General features: G+C 46.0%; 2 protein-coding genes across 3 annotated transcripts; one reads left to right on the plus strand and one right to left on the minus strand.

The window, feature by feature from the left end:
- Positions 1-3,971: 3,971 nt before the first annotated feature.
- Positions 3,972-16,075, minus strand: TADA3 (transcriptional adaptor 3). 2 transcript variants are annotated; one of them, XM_081159236.1, is made up of 9 exons: positions 15,513-16,075; positions 14,573-14,805; positions 12,790-13,040; positions 12,565-12,670; positions 11,235-11,376; positions 11,040-11,143; positions 8,828-8,937; positions 7,437-7,622; positions 3,972-5,273 (listed from the first exon to the last, which is right to left on the minus strand). In XM_081159236.1, the coding sequence occupies exons 2-9, from the start codon at positions 14,777-14,779 to the stop codon at positions 5,081-5,083; spliced, it is 1,299 nt and encodes a 432-aa protein (XP_081015362.1). In that variant the 5' UTR covers positions 14,780-14,805; positions 15,513-16,075; the 3' UTR covers positions 3,972-5,080. The 2 variants fall into 2 exon arrangements, with proteins under 2 accessions (XP_081015362.1, XP_081015361.1); XM_081159235.1 differs by lacking the exon at positions 15,513-16,075 and adding an exon at positions 15,098-15,200 and having other exon boundaries at positions 4,712-5,273.
- Positions 16,076-16,280: 205 nt separating this feature from the next.
- Positions 16,281-26,769, plus strand: ARPC4 (actin related protein 2/3 complex subunit 4). Its single transcript, XM_081159241.1, is given in 7 exon segments — positions 16,281-16,340; positions 16,342-16,413; positions 19,206-19,324; positions 20,988-21,099; positions 22,252-22,347; positions 23,323-23,493; positions 25,885-26,769. Coding segments are annotated over 7 exon segments (621 nt in total). The 5' UTR covers positions 16,281-16,295; the 3' UTR covers positions 25,891-26,769.
- Positions 26,770-27,021: the final 252 nt, after the last annotated feature.

The raw sequence follows: 27,021 nt of genomic DNA on the forward strand, positions 1-27,021 counted from the left end.
GAAGGGAGAGGGAGAGAGAGAGAGAAACATCAATGATGAGAGAGTCACTGATTGGCTGCCTCCTGCAGGCCCCTGAATGGGGATCGAGTCCGAAACCCAGTCATGTGCCCTGACCAGGAATCAAACCACCATCTCCTGGATCCTAGGTCAATGCTCAACTGCTGAGCGACGCACGGCTGGGCCCTCCCTTCTTAGCAGGAGCCACCTGGGACCCAAAATCCACTGAGTTGGTCCTCCCTAGTGTTCAGGAGTTGCCTGGGGCCGGGGACCCACACTGGGTGATGTTTCAGCTCAGGGCTTAACCTCCATTCAGAGAACCACCCTTGTTCTCTGTCACCTGGTGTTTCTGAAAGTCTGTAATACATTTGGGACTCTGGAGAAGCAATGACAGGTGGATGCCTTTCAGGGCCAAGGCTTTTTGTCCAATCTAGTGATAAGGTGTCAGGATTGTTTCAAATTAAAATTGGAGCCTTGAGATGCTGGAACTAATCTCCCCCCTCCTCCCAGGGAACCTAGCTTCCTCCAAACCCATAAAGGCTCCAGCGGACATGATTATGGCCATAAGAAGGAACTTCTTGTCCCACTGTGGTTGTCAACTCTGTCAGGGATGGTGCAACCTGGGGCTGGTAACTGTTACTGCACTAAGGCTGTATAGCCCCAGAAGGCAGTGCACCTCTTTGAGCCTTAGTCTCCTCTTCTGTAGGGTGGGATAAACTCACCTATAGGTGTGTGGTGAGCATCAAATAGAACATGGGAGTAAATTTTATTAACCAATGTCACCCCAATAAATTTAATTTAAAAAAAGATATGAGAGTAAAGGGCCCAGCACAGTACCAGGCAAGTAGTAGGTGTGCAACATACATAACTACAGTTCTCACAATTGATACTTAAAAGTGTCTTTTCCCTAATGAATCTGGCCCAGTCAGTCTTCTAGGGTTCTTCCTTCTACAATAATGTGTTCAGTGATAGGGATATGCTCTGAGAAATGTGTCGTAGGGTGATTTTGTTGTTGTGTGAACATCATATAGTGCTCTTACACATACCTAGGTGGTATAGCCTACTACACACCTAGGCTAGATGGTCTGGCCTGTTGCTCCTAGGCTACAAACCTATATAGCATGTTACTGAATTCTGTAGGCAATCTTAACACAATGGTAAGTGTATATACACAAAGAAATGGTACAGTAAGAATCTGATATAAAAGATTTTTTAAATGGTATACATGTATAAGGCACTTACCATGAATGGAGCTTGCAGGACTGGAAGTTGCTCTGGGTGAGTCAGTGAGTGAGTAGTAAGTGAATGTGAAGGCCTAGGACACTACTGTACACTACTGTAACTTTCTAAACACTGTATACTTAGGCTACACTGAATTTATAAAAAAATGCTCCTTTCTTCAATAATAAATTAATCTTAGCTTACTGTAACTTTTCTATTTTACAAACTTTTTAATTTTTTTAACTTGACATGTAATAATGCTTAGCTTAAAACACAAACACATTGTATAGCTGTACAAAAGTATTTTTTCTTTCTAATTTTATGAGCTTTTTCTAGTTAAAAATATTTTTAAACTTTTTAGTTTTATTTTTATAATTTAAAAAAAATTGATTTTAGAGACAGAGGAAAGGAGAGGGGGAGAGAGATAGAGAGAAACATTAATGTAAAAGTGAAACCAATGGTTGCCTCCAAGCTGCACAAGTCCCCACCGGGGACTGAACTGGAAACCCTGGCATGTGCCCTGAGAATCAAACCTATGACCTTTTGGTGCACAGGATGATGCCCCAACCAACTGAACCACACTAGCCAGGGCTATTTTTAAACTCTTTTAACTTTTTTATTAAGAACTAGGACACTAACACACACATTAGCCTAGGCCTACAGAGAGTCAGGATCACCAATATCACTGTTTTCCACTTCCACATCTTGTCCCACTGGAAAGTCTTCAGAAGCAATAATATGCATGGAGTTGTCATCTCCTATGATCACAATGTCTTCTTTCATACCTCCCGAAGGACCTGCCTGAGGCTCTTGAAGAGGTATCACTCCTTTCAGAAATATGTTCATGGTAGTTTACTTGGTTTCTTTTTTTAAAATTTTATTTATTGATTTTAGAGAGAGGAAGAGAGAAACATCTATTTCTTGTTCCACTTATTTATGCATTCATTTGTTGATTCTTGTATGTATCCTGACCAGAGATCAAACCCCCAACCTTGGTGTATTGGGAAAATACACTAACCAACTGAGCTACCTGGCCAGGGCCTGCCTGCTTGCCTCCCTCCCTACCTTTTTAAAACATAGATTTTCTTGTAAGCAAATAGTGCATCATAAACATTCCTCTCTATTAATGGAAACCTTTTGGTTTTGGGGTCCATGTTTTCAAGGTTTTTAAGGAGCTTGTTGAGGTCTGCAAACGCTTCTGCTAAACCTTCCACTGTGAATTTTCTTGGGGGTTCTTCTTATGGGACTGTCATATATGCAGTACATTGTTGGTCAAAATGCAGTGTATGACTATATTTATAATATCTACTTCCCCTTTCTTACAATTCTACCTAATTTGGAGGCCTCAGGTCCCATCCTACCTCCTCTGTAAAACTGTCAGTGTTCCTGGAACTCTACCAATGATGCCTACCATTCTAATGATATGGCCTAATGAACATGGAAGTGAGTGGTTAATTAAGAACAGGGGGTCTGCAAGCAGGACTGCCATGTATGGCTGCACAGATTGTGTACTGCCCAAGCCTAGGAGTACCATTCACATAGGCTATAGGAAAGTGGGGCCCCAATGTGCTGTGTAATAAAGAGCCTCTGTCTGCAAGTCAGATGAATTAAGTTTGAATTGTGGCTCCACCACTTATCAATTTGACCAAACAAGGTCCGTGACCTCCCAAAACTCAGTTTCTTCATCTGTGAATGGATGTTGTGAGCACCTACCATATGGGGTAGTTGAAAAGATTCAGTAGTTTTAATGAGTTTAGAATAGTGTCTGGTACAGAGCCAACGTTTTCTGAGAAGGCTATAAACAACATGGGGAAAATGAGTCATACCTAGTGGAAGGCTGGGCCGAATGCTGTCCTCTCTTTTAGTATCCTACTCCATCCTTTTGCCAAAATTCACTTTATCAGTCAGGTCTTCTTTAGTTGACAAATGACAAAACTCCAAAGCAAATGAGCTTGAGTTAAAAGAAGCATCTGTGGGCTGATGTAATTGGAGGAGCCAATGGAGGATGACCTAGGGCTCTAGCTACATCACGAGGACCCTGTCTCCTCCATCTCCTGGCTCTGCTAGTCTGAGTTGGCTTTATTCTCAGGCAGGTTCTTCCATGTGACAGGAAAGTGCGTGACCAGGTGGTCCAACCTTACATTCTATGCCTTTAGATACAAGAGAAACCCTTTTCTCTCAACATCCATAGAGCAATCTTATGGAAGGCCTTTGATGGGGCCAGCTTGGGTCACATAGCCATTCTTTGCACCAATCATTGTGGCTAAAGGGATGGGGTACTGTGATTGACCAGCTGGGGTCATGTGTCCACCCTAATTTGACAGTCCCACAGGAGCCACATGAAATGGCTGAGTATGTATGAGGTGCTAGCCTTGCCATCCTTATCTTTTTCATATATATATATAAAATTATATATACAATTACATAATTATATATATATATAATTTTTTATAGGTTTGTAGAGAGAGGAAGGGAGAGGGAGAGAAACAGCAATGTGAGAGTGGGACATCAGCTGCCTCCTGCACACCGCCTACCAGGGATTGAGCCAGCAACCTGGGCATGTGCCCTGACCAGGAATCAAACCATCAATCTTTCTGTGCACAGGATAACACCCAACCAACTGACCCACACTGGCGAGGGCTCATCATCCTTATCTTTATGGCTCAGTTCATAGGTCATTTCCTCAGGGAACCTTCCCTTCCCCCATGTGGACCTTAACCTTCCCACAGTAAACTGCAAGTTATTCTCAATTTGAGGCTGAGACAACAGGCTATTTATTCATCTGCATTCCCCAGGCCTAGCTTCCTGCCTGGGCTGTGGATGAGACACTGTCGGTGGCCTATGCAACATCCATTTCCCCTTCCTACTCAGATCTTTGATGGATTCCACCCTCTCTCCCTATTGCCTTGGGCTTAGAGGGAAAGCAGATACTCAGTGGTTTAAACCCACTGGAATCTTCCCTTGCCACAGTGGTTGGTTCAGGAATCGGTATGTGAGACAGTTTGGGCAAGACATAGGGTGTCTGGGAAAGGCTTCTTGCTCTTTTGGATGGGCTATGGAAGCCAGCCTGCTCCTTCCTGCCCACTCTTGTGCTGACTGTAAACGAGGAAGCATTTGGCTTCCGTCCACTGCTACTGGCTGCCACCAAACAGCTGGAGGGGAACATACTTTAGGTGAAAGTTGACACCGGGGAGGACAGTGTGGAGATACCTGGATGCTTGATGGCCCTGATCAATTGCTGAATTGGCGAAACCTGGAGTCCACCCAGCCTCAGGACCATCAAGCCCCCAGGCAACATATTTCCTTGTTGCTAATCCACTTTGAGCTGGGGGTGTTGTTACCTGCAGCCACAAGTATCCTCAGAATGTACTTCCTGAATGCAATCATGGTTGAGTGGCCCATGGGCAAGATCATGCCCTCCTAAATCTTTGCCACCCACACCAGTAGCTTTCTACCCCACAGTAAGACATTCAAAGGTTCTGGATGCTTTTTTAAAAACCACAGCAGTCACTTTACTCTTAAGTTTGCACTTTACAAAACCACAAAGGAGAAGTCCTTAAGGGAGAGAGGGGTGGGGGAGTGGGGGATGGTAAAGAGGGGGAATAGGAAGGCCCAGAAATGCTGTCACCCTCATCTTGGGATCAAGCGGAGACTGGGCCCCTGGTCAGCCCAGCAGGACCTTGCTGTGTCCTGGCTATACACAGCGAGGCCAAAAGACTTCAGGAAAAGGCCATAGTCTTCTAGAAACTGTTGCCATATGACACCTGACAGTCAGCCATAGGCTGAGGCTTCCAGCAGCCAAAGAAGGAAGTAGGCCTCCCTCCCCCAGGCCAGGGGAGGCAGCCTGAGGCAGGGGTGAGGGCTACCCGTCCAGTAGCTTTAGGATGCTCTCCCGTTCTTTCAGAGTCTTCCAGGCCTGGTCCTTCTCCTTCTTGGTGGGGGTCCGCTTCTTTTGCCGGGCAGCCATGATCTTGCGGAAGGCATCCATGACCTCATTGTCTGCCATGCGGACCCGCTGTCTCAGCTCCTGCCGGCTCACCTCCTCCTTTGCTAGCCTGTGGGGACCAGCCAGTCAAGTGTCATGGGAAGCCCACCTCCCGAGTGGGACCCCACCCCCTCCCTCTTCCAGACTGAGTCCACCCACCACCCTAGGCTGGCACTTTTATTGACTGTTTCAGACAAAAAGCAAAGTTACTGAACCACACTTATATGGTGTTATGTGCTAGAGACTACCTTAAGCTCTTCAAAAATATTAGCTCAGTTAATCCTTATAACAACCCTGTGAGGTAGGTACCATTATTCCCATGTCACCAGTAATAAAATTGAGGCTCAAGAAGGGTAAGAAATGCCCCAAGATTCCACAACTAGTGAGTAGGAGATGTGAATCAAGGCAGGAAGGCTCCAAACAATCTTTTAAAGGTGTTTTGGTGCCAGCAGAAGACCTGATTACTTTAGCATCCAAATTCCAGAGCAACCTAAGGATCTAGGCAGTCTAAGGTCTATAGGAGGCAGGTGAGATGCCAAACCAACCCCTCTAAATGGAATTCAACTTATGAATCCCATTATTGGTGAAACAGCAAAGTTTTTTAGAGATTTGATCTACTCCAACCTGGTAATTTTCAAGAAGGGGAGCTGCTGCTCAGGGCAGCAGATGCCTTAAGGCCCTGCAGCTGGTCCAAGGCAGGGCTGAGGACTGCACTCTGGCCTTCTGACAGCCCCAAGCTAGTTCCTTCACTGCCCATTACTTTGGTATCTGCACATCTCTGTTTCTCTCTCCTCTCCCCCTCCCTTCCTCAGTCCTCAGTATCTCTTTCATCTATATTTTCCTCTTGTCCTTGAGAGGGAACTAGAAAGAGGCTTTGGATTTAGCCTTGGGCTCAAGTCACAGCCTGGCTGTTTATGGGCTGGGTGACCTTCAGCAGGATACTCTGTTTCATGAGGCCTTTATTTCCTCATTTGGTAAACAGGGAAAATACCACCTGCCCCTGGGCTATAGTTGAGATTAAATAGGAGGCTGTACATAAAACCCCTGGTACACAGTTGGCACTAATGACATCCTATCTTTTTTTTTTTTAAATATATCTTTATTGATTTCAGAGAGAGGAAGGGAGAGAAAGAGAGAAATAGCAACATCAATGGTGACAGAGTCATCATTGATTGGCTGCCTCCTGCATGCCCCCTGCTGGGGATCAAGCCCAAAACCCCCGCCTGTGCCCTGACCAGGAATCAACTGTAATTTCCTGGATCCTAGGCCAATGCTCAACTGCTGAGCCACACCCGGCTGGGCTTGACACCCTATCCTTAAACACCCTAGTAGCTTGTCAGCAACTACCTCTCCTTTTAATGGTGCACATCTTTACCAATCATCCACTTGGAGCCTGCAAGCCCTTTGCTCTGCCTCTCTTGCTAGCCCCAGTACACTGTTTGAGAGGCAGAGTTGGCCAAATGAATGAGTGTGCCCTGCCCTATTGGGGCTTTGTGAGGCAAAGAGATAGCACCTGCCTGTGAGAAGCAAGGAGACTTAGTTAAGGTGCTTCTCAACTAAGGGCAATAAAAGGGCAGTGACTACTATGATACCCTTTCAGATGTCACCTATACCTTTGTTGTGACCAATGCAGGGCAAAGGATGAAAGTCAATATAAAATGAATAACATTGTGACCAATTCCTTAAAGAACTGGTCCTAAACATTGGGGAATTTCAGGTGAAGGACCAATAATAATCACAAATGTTGAATAAAATGTTACCAGTTGATAAACCTAGGTGAAGAGTATATTGGTGTTCATTGTACTATTCTTCCAGATTTTCTGTATGAAATTTTTCACAAAAAACTTTGGGGGAGAAAGAAAATAAGCATAAATGGATTAAAAAATAAATCACACAACAATGTGAATACAGTTAACACCACTGAACTGTACAGTTAAAAATGGTTTAGAGCGTCAATGGTTTAGAGGGAAAATATTACATATTTTCCACCACAATTATAAGTAAGTAAATGAATAAATCACAGCAAGACTGAGCCCATGTCTGAGGAATTAGAATCTATTTGAGACATAATCTGTCGGCTGGTGCCTGGCATTGACAATTTTTTCAAGGCTCTCCAGATGATATAGAGGCCCTGCCAGGTTTGGAAGCCTGTCATAAGGCCCCCATAAGATGACAAGCAGTAGCCAAGGCCTTGTTGGCAAAGCCCTGGTCCGTGCATCCTGTCCATACTCACCTCAGTAGGTCATGCTTCTTGGTGCGGTTGTGGGCACTGAGTGCCTTCAGCTCTGCCTGCCGTTTGCGCAGTTCCGCAAGGACCTCGTCCTCTGAGTCCTCTGCAGGGCGGTCCTCAGACTCCAGCAGGCCCTGGGCGATCAGCTCCTCCTTGATGCGGCTCTCCAAGGACTTGGTATGTGGCACACTGCAGGGAAAGGCAGCCCTCAGCTCAAGGGACAGCTTGGAGGGGGGACTCCTCAGAGGTTCCCAAGGTTAGTGAACACCTTCCTTCTCTTTGGTCACCCCCTCTATGTCTATACAGATATAAAAGTACAGAGACAAGGAAATCTGGTCTTGTTTCAAACACAAGCAACATATATCCATTGCCAGAAAAGTATAGAAAATCTTATAATGCCAACAACCCAAAAAGAACCACTATTATTTTGTTGTATTAACATTATTTTGCTGTATGTTATTAATACATTATATATAATATACATATATTTTACACACACACACGTCCTCCCTTATTAGTGAGGGATATGTTCTAAGACCCCCAGTGGCTGCCTAAAACCATGGATAGTATAGAACCCTATATATACTGTTTTTTGTATACATACATACTGATAATAATGTTTAATTTATAAACTTGGCACAGTAAGAGATTAACAACTGATAATAAAATAGATTAATTATAACAATATACTGTTATAAAATTTATGTGAATGTGGTCTCTCTCTAATTAATAACTGAGATGGCTACTAAGTGACTAATGGGTGGGTAGAAGATACAGTGTGGAAACACTGGACAAAGGGATGCCTCACATCCCAGGTGGGGTGAAGTGGATGGCATGAGATTTCATCATGCTAGTCAGGGCAGTACACAATTTAACACTTACAAATTGTTATTTCTGGAATTTTCCAATTATTATTTCTGGGCCACAGTTGACAGCGGGTAACTGAAACTGTGGAAAGCAAAACTGCGGATAAGGGGGGGACTGCTGTGCTATATGTATATTCCAGTCTTTTATTATAGATCATTTGTGTTTTCCCCTATGTATACATACATTTTTCCCACTTAACACTATATTAAGTCTTTTCATGTCAATTAACTACATTTCTCTAATATGGTTAATAGTTGCAAATTATCTTATCATATAGAGTTATGACAATTTAGCCAACCACTAACCTTCAGTTGGACATTTAGGTTATTTACAGTATGAATGGTGCTCTGATGAATAACCCTGTACTAAGTCTGTGCATGCAGAAATGCTGGGCCAGCATGCATATTTGAAACTTTCTCAAACTGCCCTCAGGCCCCTCTATTAATGAAGACCTCTCCATTTCAGGATGAACGGAAGTCAACAGAAGCAGGGGCCAGACTGTGGGGTGTGGATAGGATGCCACTCACCTGAAAGGCTTGTTCTGATTTCGGGGAGAGGTGCTTGCCCCGTCGGCCCCCGATTCTTTCCCAGACATGTCAGGAATAGGAGAGTCCTCCATAGGGGAAATAATATTTTCCTAGAGAATACACAAATGGGGTGGAAGGAGAAAGAACTGTAATATTTCCATTTTCCTGCTCCCCTCTGACCTGCATGGATAGTCTTCGAAGACCAGAAATATCTTTTTATTTTTCCCATCCCACCCAATCTGGGAAGCCTTTCCAGCCTCCAAAAAGCTTTGATCATTTTAGAAATCCCCTTTCTTGCACTGATTGCAAAAAAAGGAAGCACAGAAGAACAAACATGGTCCTCAATGACAGTAATGAGAATATCTAAGGTTTATTAAATATCTGCAATGCACCAGGCACTGTGCTAAGCACGTTGTGGCAGAGGCTGCTAGCTATCTAAAAGCCTTTCTTCCATAGCAGCTGGGCTTATTGCTACCCATATATACTACACTAACCAGCCTCCCTTCCAGTCAGGTATAGTCATGTGACAAATTCCCACCAGTGGAAAGTGATCATAAGAGACAAAAGCCATAGCCAGTCATTGCGCATTAGTCTTCCTTCATACACTCCTCCTAGCTCTTTTTCTGTGGACTTCGAGTGGCAATCACACCCAGAGTGACCCTGTGCAGAGTGCATGTTTAAGATGGCAAAGCCACCATAGCTGGCATCCCTGTCTGATGGTGTGGGGCAGAGACCCCACCCTCACCTCAGCCAATCTGGAAGCACGTGCCCCAGACTGTTACATGAGAGAGAAATACACTATTGTGTTTGGGCCAGAGAGGAAACTGAGGTTCAATGAAGCGATGTGCCTAAGATCAGACAGAGAGCATAAAGTAAAGGGTCCCTGAACCTGGAGTTTAGAGTCCTGCCTCTAGGTATTAGCTGTGTGATCTCAAGCAAACACTTCCCTTTTGTTGAGCCTCAATCTTCTTGTAGGTAACATGAGGCTAACCACTCTCCTTGCCTCCAACAAGAAGGTATGTGGAAAGGTCAGCTCTTAGCCAACACACAGCAAAAGTAACTGTGAAGTAGTGGCTACCTTTGGGGGAGGTTAAAGACTGGGAGAGACTTCTAGGATACTGGTAATGTTTTATTACACAAGTGTGCTCATTTGTGAAAAGTTATCAAGCTATACATTTATTATCCATGTACTTTTCCTTTTTTTTTTTTAATCCTTGTCCAAGAAATGGGGAGGAAGAGAGAAAGGAGGGAGGGAAAGAGTAACATCAATGTGAGGGAGACACACTGACTGGCCGCTTTATATAGGAGCCCCGACTGGGACTGGGGATCGAACTTGCAACCGAGGTATGTGTCCTTGGCCAGAATCAAACCCAGGACCCTTCAGTCTGCAGGCTGATGCTCTAACCACTGAGCCAAACCAGTAGGGCTCCTTTTTTCTTTTTGTCACCCAAGGATATTTTTTCCATTAAGTTTGAGAGAGAGTGGAAGGGAAGGAGGGAGAGGGAGACAGAGAGAAACAAGGTGAGAAACACTGATTGGTTGCCTTCCGCATGCGCGCAGACCTGGACAAGGATGGAACCTGCAACCCATGTACATGCCCTTAACCAGGAATTTCAAACCTGAGACCCTGTGGTATGTAGGACGACACTCTAACCACTGAGCACATTGGTGAGGGCAATCTATGTACTTTTCTAAATGCATAAAATACTTCAATAAAAAAATGAAATAGCCTGGCCGGGTGTGGCTCAGCGGTTGAGCGTTGGCCTAGGATGCAGGCGATCGCGGTTCAATTCCTGGTCAGGGCACATGCCTGGGTTGTGGGCTCAATGACGACTCTCTTATCATTGATGTTTCTGTCTCTCTCCCTCCCTCTCCCTTTCTCTCTGTCAAATCGATAAAGATATACTTAAAAATAAATTAAAAAAAGAAAAAAGAAAAAAAGAAATAAGCCCTGGCTGGTGTGGCTCAGTTGGTTGGAGCACCATCCCATATACCAGGAGGTGGTGGGTTTGATTCTTGGTCAGGGCACATACCCAGAATGCGGGTTCGGTTCCTAGTTGGGGTGTGTGGAAGGCAACCAACTGATGTTTCTCTCTTTTTCTCTCTTTCTCCCTTCTTCTCTCTGAAATAAAACAAAACAAAACAAAAACAAAAAACAAAGAAAACAACGACGAAAGTAAATGTGGTTGCTGTTTTGGGGTGCGGTGCTCACCTCCACCAAGGCTTGCAGGAGGCGCTGTGTCAGGGCACCAAATGGGCACCCATCTTCTGGCTGCTCATGCTGAGCCTCAGACTTCTTCAGCAGGGCATCCACATCTGAAGCAGGCAGAGAAGTGGTGGGCAACTAGACTGAAGTTCTGGGAACTCAAGTCCTGGCCTGGGGTAGACAGTGAGGTGAGCGACCTACCTTTAGTGTCCAGTTCGGTCAGTGGCCCCATGAGGCCTTTCTTCTTATCAGCCACAGCTGCTGCTCGAGCTCCATCCTTTTGCTCCTCCAGCAGGTCCTCCTGTGCCCAGCGCTGGGAGTAGTGCTTTCCCAGGGGTGGGATCTGTAGGAGAGATCCCACAGGCTCAAGGGGATAAACACAGGCTCTTTATTCCTTCACTCATCTCCTTCCCAAGGACTTAGCTCAGGGTGAAGGCCTGTGCCTGGTTTAGGTGAGAAGAGACAAAGGAGGTAAAATCTCTACATTTAGCCTAGTAAGGGAGATGGGTATATAAAGAACTAAAACACACACAGAAGCTAATATGGAGCAATTTTCAAGATACAAGTTACAGAATGATGTGTGTACATGGACTATCTCAGGTCACAGCTCATCTCCAGAGGCCTTAAGGTCAGGAGAGGAAATTCTCTTTTGTATTGCTTAAATTTATTGCTGCCCATATGGATTACTTTTTCAAATAAATTTTTTAAAAATTCAGACAAGTGACAGAGGTAGATCAGGTCTTGTGGCAGCCCAAAAAGAGATCAACTTTCTGCTGGTGAATCTGCAAAGGCATTTTGGTGAAGCTTACACGAGGTCAGGGTTTGAAGGGTAAGTCAGTATGCCAAGGGGAGGAGAGCATGTGTAAAGGCCCAGAGCCCAACAAGGATCCTGTGTGGGTCTGGAGTAAAGATAAGGTGCCTGGTGGGGCTGGTAAATGTACCAGTGAAGAGAGGGCGTGGCCAATGAAACTGGAGAGGGGCACTGGAGCTGTGCCACCAAAGACTGAGACACTTGGACTGGATCCTGTGGGTAATGGGAGCCAGGAAGACTGGGAGCAGGGCCGTGTCACATCTGAGCATGACAGTGGACCTATGGGAGAGTTCCCCCTAACACTTTTCTCTATTTTCTACACTTTTTTTAATGGAACCTGTTTTATTTTCATCATTAAAAAAATAAACTTTTAAATATTAAAGAAAGAAAGCTCCTTCTGGAGGAAGGAAGAATTAAGAGCCTGTTTGGATGAAAGCTGATGGAAGTCTTAAACCGAAGCTGAGGGGACAGAGATGTGGGGACAAGGGAGAGCCTCACTGAAGTTGATGCCTTAGGATGTGGTAACCACATGAATGGGACAGAAGGGAGACAATGCAAGGAGAAAGCTGAGACTGGGTTTCTGGGTGGGTTAAAGGGATAGACAGAAGACTGGGCAGGGTAAGGGAAGGAAGATGATATATGGTTTTGGGAGCTTTGATTCTGAGGCACTTCTGAGCCCTCTTGTTCTCTACCGTGTCTGTTAAGGCTCAGGGTTTCTACCTTGTAATGTTCAGCTTCATCTTCTGGGGGTTTCAGTAGCTCCTCTAGCGTGCGCACCTCCTCACTAGTGATATCAGCACAGTAGGGCTCCACCGAAGCCCAGAACCTGCAGGGAGAAGCAGATCCTAAGTGGGTACCCCATGCCCCACCAGCCTCAGCCCAGGGCCTCTCCACAGTATCCACTTCCCGAATCCCAATGCCTCTCTATGTTCTCTAGCCCAGAACCTGTTGGGGGCATCATTCTTGGGGATCCGCGGCACATCAATTGGGTCATCAGTGAATTCATATTCCTGGATCTTGGGCTGAAGGTTTTTGGATTTGGGTCGCCCGGGGCCAGGGCCTGGTCCATGTCCTGTCTTCCCTTCCAGTTTCTGCTTCTTGGGCTTCCCATGTTTGGGGGGAGCCCCAAGTTCATGTTCTCGACCCAGTTTCAGGAGTCGTCGGTCACCTTTCTTATCCTGCCAGTCAGTGAGGATCTGAAATTCAGAGACTGTCACTGAGGGGGGAGAAGGGAAGACATAGGACAACTCTTTCCCCAGTAAAGAATTAGGATCTAGAACTTGAGGAGGAGCCAAGGTCTTTCTCCATCCCCTTTTTACTTAGCAAACTCCTACTCATCCTTCAAATTCAGCTCCTTTTCTGTGCCCATCTCACAGGACTTTATTCATATACTTCTCATCATTCCATTCATTTGTCTGTACTCTGATGCTGCTCTGTAGAAGGTGAAACAAATGACCCCAGTACATTCTAGCTCTAGGAAAATATGCTGGTGTAACTTTTTGGTGAAGACAAACAAGTCTCCTAACAAACCTTCACTTTACTGGGAAGCCTTCTCTGCATGTTACCCAGCTTCTTATATGCTAAAATGCAATTGGTTGTGCCATGGCCCTACTTGAAAAGCTTCAGTGAATTCCCAGAGCCCACAAGTTGACTCTATTCATCCTTTGAGATCCAACTGAAATGGCATCTTCTTCCTCTACGAGATTCTGACACTTTGCGCCTACACTGTAGGTCCAATTGTGTTGTATGGTCATACTAAAATGAACAGTATTAGTGTTACTTTTTCTTTTTTTTTCTTTTTAAATATATCTTTATTGATTTCATAGAAAGGAAAGGAGAGGGATAGAGATAGAAACATCAATGATGAGAGAGTCATTGATTGGCTGCCTCCAGCACGCCCCCAACTGGGGATCGAGCCCACAACCCAGGCATGTGCCCTGACGGGAAATCGAACCGATAGCCTGGATCCTGGGTCGACACTCAACCGCTGAGCCACGCCCGGCAGGGCTATTTTTTCTTTTCAACTAGATTATAAGCTACTGGAGACCAGGAAGCTCATCTTAACCAGCCCTGTTCCCCAGGATCTGGCATAGGACCTGGCACACAGGCCTCAGGGGATTTTATGCTGTGAACAGAAATGATCAGAGTAATACCAATAATTAACACTCGAAATGCTGACTTAGTGTCAGACATTGGGCTGAGCTTTTGCAAAAAAAAAATCTCTCTTAACCCTCACAAAAGCTCTGAGGTAGGTTCTATTTTTCAGCCCAGTTTGCAGATAGAAAACTGATGCTCAGAAACAGAATATAACTTTCCCAAAGTCACACAGCTAGGAAACAGCCAACTAGGAAGTGCTTGGGCCAGGATTCAAAAGCAGGTTTCCTCACTCCATTCCCCTAGTACCTCTAACCATAACACATCACCTGGTACTTGGCTGACCTCCCCCTCCTTTCGGTTGGCTAACTCCCTGAAAGCCAGAATTGTCCTAATTACCTCTCTCTGATTTGCACAGTACCCACAACATAATGGAGGGTGGGGGATGGTCAATAAATGCTTAGTGAATTAGAAATCTTGCAATTTATGAAGATTACACACATGCTCAATTTGGGTCTTTCTCTCCCCCTCTAACCTCTTGTACTCCAGGCCTTAGCAGATGGGGCTAACTCAATGATCCATCCATAACTTGTCACAGTCCATCCCTGGTGATGTCCCCTCTGTAGGTTATCACCTGGGTTTCAGCCTCCAACACTCGCAGGCGCCGGCTGGCAGAAGAAAGCAGAGTCTCAAGTTCCAGCTGCAGAGTGTCCAGCTCTTCGATGCCGATGCCATCATCCTCAGAGCGGGCTAGCACTGCCGTGTAGCGTGGACAAACTTTCAGGTGGTCCACAGACTTGAAGTCGTGGAACTGCAAGGGGCAGTCCTTCAGCTCACTCATGGCCAAGGATAGAGGACCCTGTGGAGCTGGAGAGGAGAGGGACATTAATGATAGATAAAACGGCACAAGAAAAGCCCAAGGGCTCCCTCCATCTTGGGAGAACATCAAGGAGAGCACTAGGCTTAAGTACCCTACTGACAGGTTGATGGCACAGCGTCTCCTCACAGAACACATATTGTGCACCAAACACAGTGCAGACATTTTATCAGCTTCTCATTGAATTCCTCATCCAACCCCTTGAGCAGGAACCATGGTGATCTCCATTTTACAAATAAGGAAACTGAGACTCTGTAAGGGTGGGTACATGTCCAAGCTTACCAAAACGCAAGTTGAATGCAGGTAGTTGTGAGTCTGTGCGCCTCACCACCATGATATACTATGTCCTATCTTCCTGACCCTGTTCCTTTTTGTTCTGCTCCTTCTCGGTTCTGCCGAGCCTCTGAGTTCCAAGCATCCCATTCTTACAACGTTAATGTTCGTTTTGCCTCCCAGCCTCATCTTGTCTCACCCCTTCCCATTTTTGCGCCTGATAACGGTTAAGAATGTGGCTGGTAAGCCAGACAGACCTGGGTCCAAGCCCAGGCTTTACCATTCTCTATGTGATTCTGATCATGTTATTTAACCTTCCTGAGTCTCGGTTTTTCCATCTGTAAAATGGGGACGAAAGAAGTCCTGGGTCCGTTTCCTCAAAAGAAGTCTGAATCTGTAAAATGGGGATAACAATAGTACCTACCTCCCCGGGATGTTGAGGATTAAGAGATGATGCTCGTCAAGAGCCCAGTTCAGTGACTGGCACAGAAGTGGGACTGCTTAGTGGCTGGTCCCACCCGTGGGTCACCCCAATGCCCCGCTTTCAGGGTCCCTGTCCTCTCGGGACTCCCTAACGCGGCCCCCGCCCCCTCTACCTCCTCACTCCGGCCATCTACGACCACCGGGCCGCGAGAGGGGGCGGGGAGTTCCGGTTGGTGTATCAACCACCCGGAACTGGCTAAGAGCAGGGCCCCTGCAGTTGATGCGGGGGCGGAGAAACGAAAGGGCGAGCCCTCAGCGGCTTGCGGGGGAGGGTTTGCTGGCCGCCAGTTAGCTTGCTGCAGGTGGGGTGAGGGGTATGCCGCGGGTGTACCCTAGGGAACAGCCGGGGCAGGCGGGCGGGGCTCGGCTGCCGGGTTATCGGTCAAGCGCTTAATCCCGCCGAGCCCCAGGGGCTGGCGGTAGGAGGGGCCCGGAGAAAGGATGGGGGCGCAGAACCGGAAGAAACGAACGACTCCTCCACCTCGCCCTGTCCAAATATGGTGCCCAACCTGCCTTCGGGCTGCACCATTGCTTAACTATGGGGAAAGAAAGCGGCGAAGAGGACAAGAAGGTTAAAGTCAAAAGCGAGAGCTGCATGGATAACGGAAGAAGCTTGAGTACCGATATGAACCTTCTAGAGTCTTAAAAAATCAAGACAGGACCAGCGGGAAAACTTCCAAAGGACCAAGTGTTCCGAGGCTCCCTACCCCCGCTGGGAGAAGAGATGGTACCGTCCGGAAGTCTGGGCGGAGACTGCGGCTGCGCTTCCTGTGAAAGGGCAGGCGTCTCGGGCCTGGCCACTTCCGTACTTCCGCTTTCCGGTCCAGCCAGCGCCCGCGATGGTGAGAGTGCCGGGCCTCGGGTCGGGGACCCCCGCACCCCCTTGCCTCGCCCCTGTTCTGCCTCAGTGCTGTGGGTCTGGGGGAGATATGAATTTGCAGCGGAGAGGCCGGAGGCCGAGGGATGCTGGAGGGTTGGGGGCACGATGAGGCTGGGAGAAAGAGGGCGGAATAGGGGCCGAAGAGAGGAAGGGGCAAATGGGCGATGCCCTGGTTAGAAGCAGGTCTGGTGGCTTCATGACTCTCGGAACAGGTAGGGAATACTCCTGATGCTTGGAGGGAGCCGGAAGTAGTACTCCCTAGGCTCGTGGTAGCGACTCCCGGGCACATAGTAGGTCTCAGAGCTTATAGGGTCCGAGGCATGTAGTAGGGCCACCTCCCCACCCAGGCTCTGTTCCCTCCTGCCTGCTTGACCCCACAGTTTCCCAAGGGAAGCGTTCGCACTTCTGTATCCCACTCTTTTCCTTACTCCTGCCTTGCTTCTACCGTACTGAAAGGATCTTAGGCTGTCTCCACCCAAGCCCCTTCCTGGTCAGAACTCAGTTGCGTTAGCCTTACTGTAGTATGTAAGATCTGATACTGCTGATCCCTTCCTTCCTGAGATCCTCCCAGTTGATAAATGTTGGTGTTTCTGGAGTTAAGTGATAAATATCTAGTCTCCTGGCTTTGATGACTTTTATTCTGGTGGCTCCTGAATCTGCCTTCTAGCTCTCTTAAGGTTTACCTGGTTATCTTGAAGACACCTTGACATTAGGCCTCCAGAGCAAAACTCCACTTTTCTCCTAAAATTGCTTATCCTCCTTTGTTCCTTATACTGGCCATACTTTTAGATTTAAAACAAAAAATCGAGTTTTTTGAGGTATGTGAGACTATGTCTCTTTTAATTGTGAAAGGGCAGGCATCACGGGGCTGGTCACCTCAAATTCAGCCTTTTTAGGTTTACCGTCTTTGAATTTTGACAAACACAATCTTATGACCACTACCACAATTAAGATGCAAAGCATTTTTGTCACCTCAAGTCCCTTTGTAATCAGTCCTCTCCCCCTACCCCAGGCAACCACTGATTCTTCCCCTCCCCCCTTATAGTTTTGCCTTTTCTAGATTTTCATATAAATGGAATTGTTCAGTATGTAGGCTTTTTAATGTGGCTTCTTACCATAATACATATGAGATTCATCCAAGTTTTATCAGTTATTTCTTTTTATTGCTGAATAGTACTTCACTGTGTTGATGGGCCATAGTTTGTTGGAAGGTGTTTTTATTCCACAACATTTACATCCTATGTCACTCTAACCCCTGTGACACTCTCTGCTTGTCCTCTTCCACAGCTCCGGTCCAGGCTCTTATCAGTGCTCTTTAAATAACCCTCTCTGCCTTATGTTTCACTTCCCTCTCCAACCCATTCTCCACAGAACCTCCATGCAGCTGTAGTTGTATAACTTCCCCCTCAGAATTCCCCGGCAGATACTTACCACTATAAAGCTAAACTCAGTAGCCTGGTATATGACATTCTCCATGAATCTGCAGGCTACCACTGCAACCTCATTTACTGAATCTAAAATATTTTCTATATACAGCAACACTGTACTACTCATTACTATTTCTGGAACTCCTAATGCCCTGTTGTGTTATCTTAACTTTAAGTTATTTCATTCATTCATTCATTCATTCATTCATTCATTATACAGTAAATGAATAAGGCACTATATACAGGGTAGGGCAAAAGTAGGTTTACAGATGTTCGTATGGAAAGTAATGCAATAATTAATAATGATACAAGAACAAACTGTTTTACATAATCACAACTGTAAATATACTTTTGCCCCGCCCTGTATGTTAGGTACTAACAGCTAGGTGTAGGGTATGTAAATTTGAATAAAATAAACATGGTTTATTGATCATGAGCCTTATAGTCTAGTGAAGGAGAGATCACTTTACTAAAGGTGTATGAAGAATATGCCATTGTAAATTGTAAGAAATGCTATGAAGGGGGAGTCAAGAAAGATGACTCTGAGGAAGGAAAAGGCCTTCCCTGAGTAAACCAACATCTGAAGGAAAAGAGAGGTTAGAAAAACCTACAGATTGGTGGTTCAGCATGTGTGAAACCCTGAGGTGAGAAATCAACTTGGCTAATATAAGGAAATGAAGATAAGCCAATGTAGCTAGAAGCTGATCCTTCTAGTAGGAATGCCCTTAACCTTCTTTTTCATTGTAAAATTCTAATCCTTTTCCATCTTCAAATCAAAGCCAATTTCTTTTACAAATATAACTTGTAAATTTAGTTATGTCTCAGTTAACCTTTATATCATAGTTTTCCCTCCCCATTGAGCTTTTTAAGGGTAGAGGTGGTCATAATCATCTTTGAGTGTCCAGCACCTAGCTGGAACGTAGTAGACTTACTCATTTGTTGTTCAAAAAATAGATTGAGGACCATCATTCACCTGCATGCCTCTACACAGGTGTTTCTCAGCCTTAGCACTATATGGGGCTGAATAATTCTTTGTTGTGCATTGTAGAATGTTTAGTGGTATGCCAGTAGCACTCCCATCCCAAATAGTGTCAGTGAAAGATGTCTCAACATTGCTGGGTGCCCCCTGGCAGGCAAAATAGTCCCCTGTTGAGGACCACTGCTCAGGAACTTAGAATGGAAGGCACCTTGAAGGCCTAGTCTGTTCTGTTTACTTTGGTGTCTGATGCCAGGCACCCTCAGTACTGTCTGGCTCCCGAGTAGCTAGAGCAGGGGGCCAGTGGGTTTGGTGAGAGATTCTGATCCTCCTGTGGTGTTTTTCCTATAGACTGCCACTCTCCGCCCCTACTTGAGTGCCGTGCGGGCCACACTGCAGGCTGCTCTCTGCCTGGAGAATTTCTCCTCCCAGGTTGTGGAACGACACAACAAGCCGGAAGTGGAAGTCAGGTAGGGAAGGAAAAGGTGATGGTGGGGGTGATGGGTACAGCCTCAGAGATGGCTGTTGTCTAGAATGCGCCATGAACTTTCATTCTGGAGTTGTCAGGACAACAACACTTCACATATTTTGTCTTGCTGCCAGATGAACAATGGTTCCTAATTTGGAGTTCAGAAAACAGGGTCAGTGGGTTGGCAGGACAAAACCCAGGGGAGAAGCTAGTCTGAGCAAAGATTTCTTGATACAAAGTATGAGTTCTCAGAGTAGAACTGTTCCAGAAGTATCTGTTGGGGTATTATTAACTTACTGGCAGTTTAAGGAGAGGGTGGAGAATTTAGTTATTGAGATACTATTTTTATTCTTTTCTAATTTAAACATCAAGGATGATTTCCCCCCCCAATCGACCTGGACTCTTTCATCTCCTACTCCAAATATTCTGCATTTTGGATTATATTCTCTTATCTAATTTATGTTTTGTAAACAATTTGTTCTTTTTACCCTTTAAAGTTTAATCTGGGACACATGTATAACTGAGATACATTATGTTGATATGATTTGAATTTTAAAAAATTGACAAGCTGTTAGTATGTGCCATGTTATGTTACTTAACATGGTTTCTAATAGGCATTTTAATGTGACAACAGCTTCACTACCACAGCTGATTACCATTACATAGATCTAGGGATACAGAGGCATCAAAATGGGAACTGAACTGAGAGGGGTCTTAATGCTGAATAAGTAAATCATTAGGGATTGATAATTAAAAGATGCCAAACTGTGTTAGCTTGTCCTTTTCTCTAAGGCATCCTTTCTGTTCTCATTCCTTAAATGGTATGTGGGTTTGCCTATATTAAAATAAGAGCTGTGGCTCAGCCGGCATGGCTCAGTGGCTGATCCTCCACCTATGAACTGGGAGGTCAGGACTCATGCTTGGGTTTCAGGCTCAATCCCCAGTAGGGGGTCTGCAGGAGGCAGCCAATCAGTGGCTGTCTCTCATTGCTGTTTCTGTCTTTCCCCTCTCCCCTCTCCCCTCCTCCCCTCCTCCCCTCCTCCCCTCTCCTTTCCTCTCTCTTTGAGATCAATAAAAAGATATTAAAATAAGAGCTGTCATTTGTAAAGCTCCTACCTACCATGTGCCAGGCATGCTATTGGACACTTGACCCTTTTTATCTCTCTCAGTCCTCGCAAGTAAAATAGGAATCAGTCATTCTACAGATGAGAAAATTGAGATTCTATAAGGGTAACTTGCCCAAAGAAAATAACAGAGGAGCCCAGCCGGGCGTGGCTCAGTGGTTGAGCGTTGACCTGTGATCCAGGCAATCGGGGTTCGATTCCTGGTCAGGGCACATGCCCGGGTTGCGGGCTGGAGCCGATCAATGACTTTCTCATCATTGATGTTTCTGTCTCTCTCTTTCTCCTTTCCTCTCTCTGAAATCAATAAAGATATATTTAAAGAAAGAAAATAACAGAGGAGGCTGAATTTCAAAACCTTTTCACCCTGACTCCAGAGCCTGTGCTCTTTCCATTGGAAAATATGCTCACAGTCCCCCATCTTGGAGCACCCCTCTTCCTTGGATTCTGGTCTCAGATAGTGATTCTAGGACCTGCTGTGGGATCTCCCTGAGCAATCTGTTCCTCTCTAGTACAGAGGCCTTTGTGACATTGTGTTTTCAGGAGTAGCAAAGAGCTCCTGTTACAACCTGTGACCATCAGCAGGAATGAGAAGGAAAAGGTTCTGATTGAGGGCTCCATCAACTCTGTCCGGGTCAGCATTGCTGTGAAACAGGTGAGCTCACCATGGAGCCCCTGCCTTTCCAGGAGGCCAGGGATTCCCATCCGAGAGATCTGGGTGCACGGAAACTCAGGCTCTATTTCCTTGATTGTACCCAGGAAATGATTTGCCAAACTCAGCAGGTCGGTAGAATAAAGAGCGAGCAACTCTATCTTCTAGGCCTTGCTCTGGATTAGAAGTCAGGAAGTGTAGGCAGCCAAGGCCATAGGCCAGTTTGGTGTTAGCTCATAGAGCCACTCCTAAGGAATGAAGAGTAAGTCCAGTTAGGAAAAAGAAATAGCACCAGTACCAATTTGATGGTCTTAAACTCTGAAAGTAAGATTTAGAGTTAAAAAGTGTAATTTCTTATGTTTCCTCAGGTGTTTTACAAATGTCTGACCTTCCCGTCACCCCCATAATTTTTGTCATATCTGTGTACCATCTGGACAGTTATTTACTTAATAGATTTCTTTAAATCGACTTAGTTTCTTTTTTAAAAAACAACTATGTCATAAGAGGAAAAACAGTGTCACTTGCCAAATGGAGGGAACTCTTAAAAAATAAACATAATGAAAACTGATTCTATTGCCTATAGGAAGCGCTACCTCTGGGGCCTGCTCTCTGTATTAATAGAGGAGATTACCGAGTGTTGGGGAACTGTTCAGGGCATACTGTTACCCAGCTGCAAAATTCTTCCTTTAGAAATATTGAGAGTTCAGCAGGGAGAAACTGGAGATTGTTTGATGTTCAGTGTTATTAAAGCAGAGACTACATAAGGTTTTCTCTGATAACTCCGGGTGAGGTATATCATAGATTCTGGAAGATGTTACACTAGTGAAATGAGAAAGAGAAAGGCATCTTTGAATATAGGTGAGGAGTCTGGAAGGAGTGGATAGAAGACTCCAGTTCGCCAGAATTACCTCTCTGGAATGGGCAAAGATAAGATCATGATAATGCCCTTTTGGAGAAGCTCTAATGTTGTTGACCCTCTTTTCAATTCACAACCAAGTGTCCCATGATTCAGAGTTTAGGCAGTGATTGCTACCAGTAGCAAACCCCTCTGGCTTCAGTGAACCTGGGGGAAATTGGGTCAGAAGCCCAGGCTACAGGTTTCTGTTGGTCTATCGTATCAGCTTTAGGGAAACATTTCTGCTTTGCTTTCAATAGGCCGATGAGATTGAGAAGATTTTATGCCACAAGTTCATGCGCTTCATGATGATGCGAGCAGAGAATTTTTTTATCCTTCGAAGAAAACCAGTGGAGGTGAGACCGTGTGCTTCACATGTTCATAATACCCAGGATTCTATCACTGAGTCCACTGTCACTAGCATGGGATTGTTTCTAGAACCAGGATTGCTACTTCTCTAGCTGTAGGGCATCCAATCACTGCTTGAGTTGAGAGTTGGCCTTCATCTCAACTGGAGGGGGGGTGGGTAAGGAGGGTCAGCTTAGGAGAAGTTGGGTCTGCCTCAACCATGGAAAAGGCAAAATAGAGCAGACACATTCCTCATCTTCCCAGAGCCTTTGGACAGAGCGAGTCAAATCCTTTCTAAGCTCTGCCACCAGCTGATATCATAATCTCTCAAGGATACAGTTGAGATACAGTTGATATTGGGTCAGTTGTTGCTGACTTTGTACTTGAGTCCTCTCCACAGACTCCCTGTCAAATTGACTTAAAATATCCGCAGTGACCGAGCAACAGCCACACAGAGCAGCACGCAGCAGCATCAGATTCATTAGACATGTTGGACAAACTCATCCTCATTCTGAGTTAAAATCTCCTGGTTCTAGATCTGACCTCTGAGACCACCCAGAATAAGTAAAATTGCTCTCCCACACACAACCTATCTGATAGTTAGACTCCATTTCATCCGTCTCCCACAGCATCTCTTCTCTCTAGTCTAAGTGTTCCCTGTTTGATTAGATTCTTCTATAACAAGATTTCAGGTCTCTTCACTCTCCCTTGACTCATTTTGAATGCAACTATTTGTGCCACAGATAGTCTTCCTGAGACGTCTGATATACACAAAATCCTCAACTGGGTTCAGTTCCATGGATCCAACATAGACACCCCACCAGGGCAGGTGGGCTGCTGACTGAAAGGTGTGTAGCTTGAGAGAAGATTACAACCAGCTGGAAGCATGTGACTGAGTGAACGCAGAGGACATGGCCAGCTAAGTTCCCCCTGGGATGCTAATCTCCTGTTTTTTTCTCATTTCTCCCTGCTCTCTTCTCTAGGGTTATGACATCAGTTTTCTGATCACCAACTTCCACACAGAGCAGATGTATAAACACAAGTTGGTGGACTTTGTGATCCACTTCATGGAGGAGATCGACAAAGAGATCAGTGAGATGAAGCTGTCGGTCAATGCCCGTGCCCGCATCGTGGCTGAGGAGTTCCTCAAGAATGTAAGTAGGGGGCTTACCTGGTTTCCTTCCAGAGGTAGGAGGAGCCTTGGGTCCTGTTGAATACTTAGCATCTGGCAGGAAAGTGGTGCCACTGTGTGAATATTTCCTGAGGCCTCTAGGATCTTTGGTGGGTGTCATGGGGATGGAGGGTCTGAGGTTCATCTTTGAGAGCTGCAGAGCATTTTCCCTAGCTGGGTGTCTGGGGGATGCCTCTCAGCCTTTAATTGGGGCTTAGATGCTAATTTCTACCTCTCAAAATGCATGGAGTCCTTCCCTATATCTAGTTCAAACCCCAAGTGAGGCAAGTTAAATCCACATGTGGATTTTCTAGGAATATAGGACAGTTAATCATAGTGTAATTCCACTTCTCAAACAGACTTAAATATTTTCCTTCAGCATCTGTTTCTCAGGCTTCAAGCCAGGATTTCTTCAACCTGTTTTCCATCACTTGCCTGGCCTAAGTCCCCTGGATCCTTCAATTGTTGGTGCCTTCCTAACTGAAAGGACTGCAATCCTCTGAAGAGGAGGAATTATAAACATCAATGAACTGATGACACAGTTGTTCTTGTTTAGATATTCAGGACATGCCTTCTTCTTTTTGTTTTTCTTCTTCTAAACAATCTTTGGTTTGTTGACATGTTCTACTCAGAGTAGACTGTGATCCCTAGATGGTAGATCTAGTGTTTATTCCTACCAGTTCATACAGACCCAGCCCAGAAGGAGCTCAGATTCCTAAAAATGGAAATCACACTCGCTTCCCCTGGGCTTTAGTTATACTGAAGGCAGCCAGCATACGAAGTAGCTGTACTGTGTGCGCAGGGTAGCATGCTTGTTCAGATCACACAGGCTTTGGAGTCAGAGCACCTGGGTGTGAGCCGAGGCTCTACTGGCTGGGACCGAACCTCTCAACTAAGCCTGCTTCCTTAGTGGTGAAATGAGGAAACTGAGTAATTAATATGAACCCTTCAGTGTGGTTGAACAATGAGGAAATGTATGTAAAACATATCATTTGGCAGATAGTAAGTGTTCTATGTATTATAGCACCCAAGTTTTATGGCCAGGGCACTAGGAGGCCTTTGGATTCAACTCTGAAGAAAAATAGCTCTTGTCCCAATTTAATATTTAACTCATTCATTCATCAATCACTTTTATGATAATTGTGTTTTTATAGTTATACAGCTAAAAACCAATTCTTATTTAATACCTTAAACAATCTGTGCCTGGCCATAGTGGCTTAGTTGTTTGAGGGTCATCCTGTGCACTGGAAGGTTGCTGGTTCAATTCCCAGTCAGGACACATGCCCAGGTTGTGGGTTCAATCCCCAGTAAGGGGCATGCAGGAGGCAGCTGATCAGTGTCTCTCTCACATCAACCTCTCTCTCTCTGCCTTTCCCTCCCTCCCTCCCTCCCTCCCTCCCTCCCTCCCTCCCTCCCTCCCTCTCTCCCTCTCTCCCTCTCTCCCTCTCTCCCTCTCTCCCTCCCAGCAAGTTAAAAAACAATAATCTTTGAGGCAGGTGTTAACCCCCATTTTACAGATGAGTAAACTGGGGCTCTGGAAGTTAAATCACCTCCCCAAGGTCCTTCAGCCAGTAAGTGGGAGAACCAGGACTCGGAGATAGGTTTCAGACTCAAAGATCTAGAATGGTACTTCAGCATCTGAGGGGTCACACACTCAGGTGCATGCAGGGATTGGGCAGGTAATGTATATGAGTGAAATGGGTTGTGTGGGACCTAGTGAGCCCATGCCTCACCTGAAGAGGATCACCACCACACAGTTTCATCTTACAGCTTTTCAAAAGAATCCCAAAGTTTGGATTTGTATCCAGAGTCCCCCATATTTTCAAGGTTGGCAACTAATTCATATTCTTTTAAACGCTATGTGGGCTTATTTTGGGGCTGGGCCATTCATTGGTCTACAACCTCTGGTCTGTAAAGTGTCCAGGGCTGCTACTGGCACCATGGGGAATACTTGATGAGAGAAAGCATTTCAAGGGCCTGTCCTGATTGGAGGACCACACAGAGCTTGGCACAAGTACTCAGTCCTTTGAGTCCCCAAGCCCTTGCATCTCTAAAGAAGGCACCCTCCCTTCACAAAGCAAGTCTCTGTGACAGTGCTTTATAGCAGCCTCTGTGACATGGCCAAGGGGAGCTATGGAAAAGCCCATACCACCTTTAATTTCTCTGCCTTGTCTGGTGCTAGGTTTAGGGCCAGAAGATCACTGCTGAATTAGAAAGATCATGCCTACAGGAATGTCCTGGGACCCAATCCTGCCACTCAGAGGTCTGAGCACAGTGGCAGCTCTCAGATCAGCCCTCCTCCTCTCTCCCTCCCAGCAGGCCTACCTGGATACAACAGTAACCGTCATTCACCGCCTCTTGGTTCTCTTGACAGTTTTAAACATCTGGCTGGATCTCGTGGCCTTCCCCCTCAGAATCTCCTGTGTCTCTGCGAAGGCGTCCTGGAGTCACTTCTTGGAGCAGCAGCGGAAGCAGAGGAGGGGAACTGGGTTGGGGTGGGCATTAGATGAGGGAGGGGGGGTGGTGCGCTTGCTAGCTGGAGACAAAGCAGCAGTGGACTTGCCCCAAGGCCACATGTGCCTGGTCAGGCTGGCTTCTGATGTTCAGTCCCCTGGGCCGGGACAGATTTTTTTTAACGTCTTGAAACTTAAACTCTGTGCTTGTAGGAGACTGTAACCTTTTTGTCTTTTGTTTTTTTTTAAACAAACAACCTCCACCTCCAGTGGCTGTGACTGGTCCCAGTGATTGTACCTTATTGGTCGCTGTGGGTCTGGGCGGGCCTGGAGCCAGATGGCGACTACTGTTCCTCCCCCAAGCCACCCCATGTGGGGAGGGAGGGAGGTTTCAGACTCCAGTTCCTCTCCCTTGCCCTCTTATTCTCAAGCCTCCTTGGGCCCAGTAGAAGTGGTGGCCAGCTTCCTGAGCTCTGCCTAAAAATGGCCACCCAGCACTGGTTGGGGACAAGGGCTGAACCAGTGGCCACCAGCCATGCCTAGGAGCTGAAGCCAGAAAGCCAGGCAACCTATGGCCACAGGGACCGCTTCAAGCCCTCCCCAGCTGAGAGGGGCCACTGTTTCGCCTTGTCTGTCAGTGCAGTGCCTGTGCTAGAGGTGGAGAGGTGAGTCCTATCAGATTCCTGGCTGGGGCCTTCCCACCCACTCTGGCTCCTCTGCTCCCATGCTCGCTGTACCTTTTCTTATTCCGGTGGATCCTCCCTCCCCTGATTAAACTCTCTTCTTGCCCCTTTGGGGCTGCATGAGGTCTGTGCTCTGTGTGCATATGTGAAAAGAGGGGAGGTGGGGCTTTTTCTTCCCTAAGACCATGTTGCTATTACTTGGGCCTGCGGTCACCACCAGAGGTTCCTGACATCCCTGCCAAGGGCCCCAATCCAGAGACTTCCATTCCAGTCTAGGTAACACCCGTTTTTAAAACTGTTGTCTCTACCTATATAGAGCTTTGTTCCTTTTTACCTGATGAGCTCATTTGGGCTAAAAGCCAAACTTGGAGAGAT

The sequence above is a fragment of the Miniopterus schreibersii genome (assembly GCF_964146895.1).
Source record: "Miniopterus schreibersii genome assembly, chromosome: 15".
NCBI classification, from domain to species: domain Eukaryota; kingdom Metazoa; phylum Chordata; class Mammalia; order Chiroptera; family Miniopteridae; genus Miniopterus; species Miniopterus schreibersii.